The 8,151-nt window shown below is 36.7% G+C and overlaps 1 protein-coding gene across 2 annotated transcripts; it reads left to right on the top strand.

Moving 5' to 3' along the window:
- Window positions 1–575: 575 nt before the first annotated feature.
- On the top strand, window positions 576–7,765 carry klf11b (Kruppel-like factor 11b). Of its 2 annotated transcripts, none has more exons than XM_051133756.1 (4): window positions 576–779; window positions 4,140–4,394; window positions 6,187–7,003; window positions 7,083–7,765. In XM_051133756.1, exons 1-4 carry the CDS (start codon window positions 591–593, stop codon window positions 7,376–7,378), a joined length of 1,557 nt encoding a protein of 518 aa, XP_050989713.1. In that variant the 5' UTR covers window positions 576–590; the 3' UTR covers window positions 7,379–7,765. The 2 variants fall into 2 exon arrangements, with proteins under 2 accessions (XP_050989713.1, XP_050989714.1); XM_051133757.1 differs by lacking the exon at window positions 576–779 and adding an exon at window positions 2,797–2,985.
- Window positions 7,766–8,151: the final 386 nt, after the last annotated feature.

Genomic DNA, 8,151 nt, shown 5'->3' with positions numbered 1-8,151 from the left:
AACGTTATACATTTTGGTTTCCTTTTCCTCATCTGAATGAAAATTTCCTTTTTTATACATGCTAACATTATCTATTTTATTAGAGTCAACTTGTATATTACCGTGATAAACAACTTATTCATTAAACTTCCTTCATAAAAGTTCAAATGTTCTGAGATTAGTCTCCAATCACCTTCATGCTGGTTCTGTATTTGAACACATAACTTTAATAATGCAATTCAGGGGTGCAGAAATCATTATAACCTATGTTTCCATTCATATCTCCCATTTCAGGAAAATTCTCTTCAAAGACTCATCCATAATGTACATTTTCAAATTATTCCCCTGCAACAGACATGACCGATAAATGGTTGAGATAAAATACTTGGAAGTCAGACAGCGTTCATGCTCAGTCTCTCAGTATCAGTGTGCATTCATAGCAGGGACTGAAAAAGACATTCCCTGAACAGATTTTACCTTTCAAAGAACAACCTCATCTACAGCACTTTTACAGCATCGTCTATCACTGCAGGGGCTGTGATCAGAACATCCTGACATTTGCCAGGACGACTTGGTTTAACATCGACTTGCTTAAATGTCACTGCTTCTGAATGCAGACGAATGAGTTACTGTCACCCCATCCTCACAGAGAGGGTGTGACTAAAATACTTCTAAATCCAGGCAAGACAGAAGGATTTTCAACACATTTTTATAAACAGAGATGGTTACATTCACCTCACAACTACAAGAACTATTATCTTAAAGCCCTTAACTGGGTTCAATTCAGACCAGAGATTGAGGTAAGATGGTTTATATTGTACTAGCACAGTATCATAAGAGTTATTACTTTTTTTGTGTTTCATGGCATATTAAGTAAACTATATAGATTGTAAACATTCAAACTGTCCTGGGCCTAAAGTGTTGTGATTTGAACACAATCTACACTACCAGTCAAACTTTTTTTGAACAGTAAGATTTGTAATGTTTTCGTCTCTTCTGCTCACCAAGCTTACATTTATTTGATTCTAAGTACAGCAAAACAGTATTTTTTTTTTACTATTTAAAACAACTGTGCGAATATATTTTAAAATTTATTGTATTCCTGTAATTTAAATGCTGATTTTTTTAGCATCATTACTCCAGTCACATAATCTGTTCTGGAGTAAAATCATTCTAATATTCTGATTTGCTGCTCAAAAAACAATTATTATTATTATGAAAACAGCTGAGCAGAATTTTTTTTAGGTTTCTTTGATGAAAAGAAAGTTCAGAACAGCATTTATCTTTTGTTTATCATCACTTTTGATCAATTTAAAGCATCCTTGTATAAACACAAGTATTAATTCCTATAATTTTGTTGAAAAAAGAAAATAAAATATATATATATACTGATTCCAAGCTTTTGAATGGTATATAATGTTATAAAAGCTTTTTTTAAGATAAATCTTTAGATCTTTCTATTAATCATAGAATCCTGAAAAAATGTACTCAGCCATTTTAAATATTGATAATAATAAGTGATGATGCTAAAAATGTAGCTTTAATCACAGGAATAAATTAAATTTTAAAATGTATTTAAATAAAAAAACAGTTACTTTAAATAGTAAAAAAAATTAATTAATGAATTAAAAAAATAAAAATTTGACTGTTTTTGCTGTACTTTGGATCAAATAAATGCAGGCCTGATAAGCAGAAGAGAATTCTTTAAAAAAAAATAAAATAAAATAATTATAATAATAATAATAATATATATATATATATACAAAATCTTTTGACTGGTAGTGTATTACATTGCAACAAGAAACATGTATGCTGCATCAACTATAATTTCCAGGCCTGGAAATTGATAAAATTGCATTAATAATACTTTAAATTATTACATTTCAAATATAATTTTTTTTTTTTTTTTTTTTTGCAAAGACAATCTCTACAAAAACATTATATGTTTTTATTTATTTATTTATGTTTATGTTCAGTCATGATAAGCATTTGGAAAATCCATGGAAATTCACTTTCACACTTGTGTGCAATTTTATAAGAGTACATTATGTATTTGAAAATGATTAAGTGGCTCAAAAATACATTAAAAAGCAAACTGGAGATAGTAAAGGACATTAAAATACTAAAAGGAAACTATTTTTGTTGAAGGCCTTAAAAGATGACCAGCCTTTAGGCTCTGTGGTATGTGTCAAAAAGTAAACAAGTTAAAAATAGCTTTTCAGAGAAACCTAAAAATGCATTGGTGTGAAATATATCATCCTTATTAAAATTGACAGCTATATGTCTGGAAAAAAAGTATTATTATTATTACTTAGTGTATTCAAAGTATTTTAATTCTTCTTCCTTGATGGTTAAACCATTAATCCACTCGTCCTTATTCGTCATCGACCCATAAGCATTGCTCATTATTGAACCTATTAATTTAACGTCATTAAGTCATTCGACTGGTTGTCTGCAAAAATGCGTTCGTGTTATGGCTTCTTCGTGTCTGCTATACTAACTCGGCTCCTCGTACTGTGTGTGTTATCCTTACATGTTTAAGCTGACCAGACACACACAGTCATGTTTCACTATTCTCCGGCTCCTAAAGGCTGCGACCTTTCGCCCAGTTCCGGACTCTCAGTTCAGCGAGTTTACACTGACACTGTTGACTCCCTCCACACGCCCACCGGCAGCCACGCACCCCTGCTCCTCCAATCGCTCGTCTATCACGCACTGATCACGCGTCGGCCTTCACACCATTGGTCAAGGTCTCACACACATTTGTTTTTCATTGGTGGCGTGTTGCCACCCGCCAGACTGTTGTGAATTTTGTTTTTCTTTTTTCTGGGGCTTGTTTTACTCAGCTGCTGGTAAAGGCGAACTGAATTCCGGTGTGAGTCGCGTCACTGAACGGGCGGAGCAGCTCCGTGTCTTTGTTCTGCTCTACTTTTCATTTAGTTATTTTTCATACGTTTTGAGCAGATGTCAACACGTCAGTTTTCAAACATGGAGGAATTATGTGGGGTAAGATCGGAATATTTAATTATACAATATTTGTATTATGTCATATACGTTATTTTATTATTTTTAAGTGAGCTGCTTATAATTCACTGACACTGGCGGGTTATTCTAATTGTGCTTAACTCATTATCGAACTGAAACGCATGACGTCAACTCTCACTTAATGTTACATTGTAATTATTTATCTCAGCATCACGAAATGTTACAATGTATCTAAACATTGGAAAGTTCTGAAAACATGGATTTATCACCACCTACGTCTTAGAGTTGACTTGCCCTGTGATAATAAACAAGGCTCTTTTGTAGTATACAAACATTCCGTTTCAGTGGGCACCGTTATTCATGTTATCCTCATTTAACCCTCGAGCGAGCAAGTAATCATTGTGTAACTTTTTTTTGTCTTGCCTTTATATTTTCATGAGTATACTTGTCAGTGTATATCTTTTACTTTAATTGCGTTTTCTGCTTAGTCTGCTTTATGTTAATTTATGACATCAGCAAGTGGAATTCTGGTGTAATGTTAATTAAACATTTGTGATTCAGCGGCGTCCAAACCTCTGAGATTCTCATTTAAAATTAGAAAAATGAGAAGCTGTCATTTGGATCTCACTGGATATCCCATCAGTGCATTATGTAAAGCACTGAGGCTGGTTGAGATGACCACACTGCTCACTATATGCAGACTGAAGTCATTCAAGTGTACAGCACCTTGTTAACCCTGTTGTAAAAAAAACACACATGGATGCTGCTGGCTATTGGCGTTATTTTTCCAAAAAACAGCGGATGGGAGGGGCTAGCTGTCAGTCAAAGTTTTCTGGCCTCCGGCACTGCCGAGCAGTTCCCGTGTCTGTCAGGGGGTTTCAAGTTTTGCTCACAGCCGTTTCACATGGCCAGCTTGTGAGTTCGTCATTGTTTTGGCTTTATTTGGCAGTGGGAGGTGACTTGCGTCTAGTGATAGAGGGTCCCTCCAGATGGGCTGTGTTAAAAAGGGCTCCTCTGTTAAACTGTCATACTGCTTCTGGATCCATGAATAGATAAAGACAGAGAAAGACTCATTCAGATCCAACCAGCAGCTGAGCTGTGTGCGTCAAAACAACCAGAGGGCTGACTTTGCCTGTAACGCATTACGTTACATTAGTTTTGTTGGTTCTTCTCAGGGAGCTCGGATGGAGGTCTGTGAGGATTTTCTGGAAGGGAAAAAGCACAGTGAGCACTCGTCATGTAGTGTTCTGGAATACAATGATCTCGAGGCTGCTGAAGCGCTGGTCTACATGAGCTTCTGGAGTCAGATGAGTCCAAAACCCAATGCCTTCAAACCTCGCCCTCTCACGCCAGCATCAGATTCCTGCGATTCTCTCTTGCACCCCGAACCGCCAGAGACCCCGAAGGACTTTGTGTCGCTCTCTTCACTGGTGAGTCTTTTTATTTTTTACTTGGAATGATGTGCTAGAAAGTAAAATATATACACTTCCAGCTCTGTTTAATTTGTCAACATTCACTCGGGGGAACCTCACAGTCCTTTGGCGCCGCGTGGTGCAGCACAAAGCTCTTATCACAAAATGATTTGTTTGCTGAAAACTTTGGGAGGGTTTTATGACAGCCTGGACAGGTGGCAGTCTTGAGATAAGCTACAACTGCAAACTGAACTTCAGCACAGGCTCCTTCACTGTGATTACACAAATCACCTGTGCCGAAATGATGCTGAGAGATGAACAGACAAAATAGTACAGCTATGATATTACTGGAAAGTGAAGCCAGTCATCCACAAGAAAATTCCACAAGGAGATATAGTTGTTTGCAGAAGAGCTTGATTTTTAGGGATGCGTCAGCATTCAAATGTACTATAGCGTTAAACCGATAATTATTTTCATGTTATAGTAGATAACCAATAAATAGTTGATATTACATTTGTGTTACGCAATTGTTTTTAAAGCTTAACTTTTAAGTCAAAATTAAATGACAGCAAAGTAACGCAAATAAACAAAATTAGCATGCACAATTAAATATTATATATATATATATATATATATATATTAAAGTAATAAAAAAATCTTACTGTACATTGTTTATGATTCATGTAAATGTAAGTTTCATTTTAGTTTTTTAGCATTTTATTTATTATTTTACTTAATTTTACAAATGTAATATCGGCTATTTATCGGTTGTCCGATACCAATAAGCTGATCATTATTTTAGTAAAAAAATAAATGAAAGATAAAATACTAAAATCACATTTATGTGAATTTAGACATCACAACATTATAATGTACAGTATTAAAAATGTATATTAATTTTGAGATTTTCTAAAGATTACATTTGCGTTAAAGTTCAAATTTATTTATTATTGTAATTTAAAGTTAAAATAACAGCAAAAGTATGTCAGTATAAACAGAAAATTAGCAGGCAAAATTAATTATGCAAACCTCAAAATTAATATTTTTTCCATACTGTACGTTACAATGCTTAGAATTCATGTAACTTTAAGTTTGATTTTAGTGTTTTTTTAAATGTATTTAATTTTACAAATTTCATATCGGCTATTTATCAGTTGTCCGATACCGATAAGCCGATAATTATTTTCATATTATGGAGGGTAACTAATAAATAACTGAATTTCTATACATTAAAAATAAAAAAAGTAAATAAAAGATAAAATACTCAAACCAAATTTATGTGAATTTAGACATCACTTTATAATGTACAGTATTAAAAATTTATATTAATTTTGAGATTTGCTAAAGATTACATCTGTATTACTCTTTTTAAAGCTTAACTTTTAAGTTAAATATATTTTTTAGTGTTTTATTTATAATTTACTTAATTTTACATATTTAATATCGGCTATTTATCGTTATCTGCCATAACATATATTAAAAATCAGCTTACCATTATTAGCCATTTTAATATTGGTGCATCCCTAAAAACCAAGATTACATTTAACAGTGATATTAAATTATTAGTGTTTTTAAAGATGATAACTTTACGTGAGCATTAGATGGCGGCAAAATATATATACAAATGTTTAAATAATTTAAAAATTAATTAATTGTGTGCACAATTAAATTAAATGCAATATTGGTCTATATAAATCCAATATTAATACAGATAAATATTTTTAAAAATTCTCTCCTAACCTATTCTGTTAATGATATGGTACCAATATATTGCGCACATCTTAACTCTGATCGTCTACTCTCCTTGCAGTGCATGACCCCACCCCACAGCCCCAGCTTTACCGACACCACCACCACCACATCAGTGCCAGCCTCCCCCTCCCCGTTGGCCCGGCCCTGTCCCAGCCTCCCCAGTCCGAGATCTGCATGCCCTACCATGGCCTCCATCCCTCAGATGCTCTCTCCTGGACACCCCACAGAAAAGACCACACCCCCACCTTGCAGAGCCATGGCAACCAGCGTAATACGCCACACAGCCGACAGCTCCTTATATCAGAACATTCCACAAGCAATCCACCCACAAAAGACTGAGAAAGTTGCTTCATCACCCGCCTTGTCCCGCCAACCCGAGACCGACACCCCTACAGGAGGCACGTGCCAAAACAGCAGCCTCAGGCTTCCTTCTAAATCAGATAAGCCCTCCATTACATCATCATCTCCTCAGTCGCCACCTCCAACCTCAAGTCCGCCAATCATATGCCAGATGTTCCCAGTGGCCCAACCTGGAGTCATCTCAGCCACATTTATTCAGAAGCCCAGCCCTGGGGTGAAGTCTATCTTACCACAGCCGCTCCTGATGGGCTCTCCTGTGCCTCAGGGGACGGTGATGTTCGTGATGCCGCAGTCACCCGTGTCTTCGGCTCCACAGTGCCAACAGACTGTTATGACGCTAGGCAACACCAAGCTCCTGCCTCTAGCTCCCGCACCTGTGTACGTGCCCTCGGGACAAAGCACCGCCACGCAGGTCGACTTCTCCCGCAGGCGCAACTACGTCTGCAATTTCCCAGGCTGTCGGAAGACCTATTTCAAAAGTTCTCACCTGAAGGCGCATCTCAGAACCCACACAGGTAAATCAAGTTCTGTATATATAGGTCTATGTAATGTCTAGGTCGAAGTAGGTCATCTAACAAGTCTTTTGTCTTCCAGGAGAGAAACCTTTTAGCTGCAACTGGGAAGGATGCGATAAGAAATTCGCTCGCTCCGATGAGCTCTCCCGGCATCGGCGAACACACACGGGCGAGAAGAAGTTTGTCTGTCCGGTGTGCGACCGGCGGTTTATGCGCAGCGACCACCTCACCAAGCACGCACGGCGACACATGACCACGAAGAAGATCCCATCCTGGCAAACGGAGGTGCGGAACCTCAACAAGATCACCGCAGCCAAGACCTTGCCCACTGGCACAGCACTACCGGTCAGCATGTTGCTGCCAGCCTCGAACTGACTTAACTCTGAACTCTCACTGATGTTTTGCAGGGACTCACTTTATGAGGGCAACTCATGGGCAAAAACGTGATTATGCACTGGACTCCTGTCTTCTTTGCTGCACATATTTCGCACTCTGCAATGGAACATTTTGTTTACTATTGTGTAAAAGATTGATGCACTCTTTTGCCAAAGTCTTTGTACTATGTTTGTCTTAAAATTCCTTCCTTTTTCTTCTTTTTTGTATACATTTATATGTACATATCTAGTGGAAATGTATGCTAAACTACACAAAATTAGAAAAAGGAAAAATATGTAAAAATGTACATGTGGATAATTATCTACACTGTGATTATCATATAATACTTTTATTTAATACCCTTTTTTATTAAACTATGAATATCAAGTGTGTTTTTGTCATTTTCTTAAGCACTAAGGAGCTCAGTTGGAAAATGTAAAAAGCAAAAATCTGTGGCAAAAGAAAAATTTAGCAACTCCTATGTGGTTTCGGGATGGGGTGTTCTGGCTGTACTTCAGTTCTGCTTCTCGCTGCTCTTGGCGGTAACTGTACTTCCACTCACACGTTGCTGACACACCCATGACGCATCCACTTCCTGTCAGATTCGTGAGGTCCATGTACTAGATCTTTTGTCTCATGCATCACTAATCCACATCTCAGCAGCAAGTCAACACAAGTAATTTTGTTCACTGCCAGCAACCCTTAAGTCAGTAAACAAGTACAAAATTACTTTCAAATTGATTTAAAAGAATCTCCCTTGAATGAATAACAGA

Source organism: Labeo rohita, chromosome 17 (genome assembly GCF_022985175.1).
Source record: "Labeo rohita strain BAU-BD-2019 chromosome 17, IGBB_LRoh.1.0, whole genome shotgun sequence".
Lineage (NCBI taxonomy): Eukaryota > Metazoa > Chordata > Actinopteri > Cypriniformes > Cyprinidae > Labeo > Labeo rohita.
The sequence above is the reverse complement of the archived record's forward strand: the minus strand, read 5'-3'. Positions and strand labels throughout refer to the sequence as shown.

What these genes read in the sequence shown, in the direction of transcription:
- klf11b (XM_051133756.1), top strand. Translation starts at nt 591, where the DNA reads ATGCAGACGAATGAGTTACTGTCACCCCATCCTCACAGAGAGGGTGTG. An exon ending in AATTCAGACCAGAGATTGAG is followed by an intron (nt 780 to 4,139) that starts GTAAGATGGTTT and finishes GGTTCTTCTCAG; the next exon opens with GGAGCTCGGATGGAGGTCTG. An exon ending in TTGTGTCGCTCTCTTCACTG is followed by an intron (nt 4,395 to 6,186) that starts GTGAGTCTTTTT and finishes CTCTCCTTGCAG; the next exon opens with TGCATGACCCCACCCCACAG.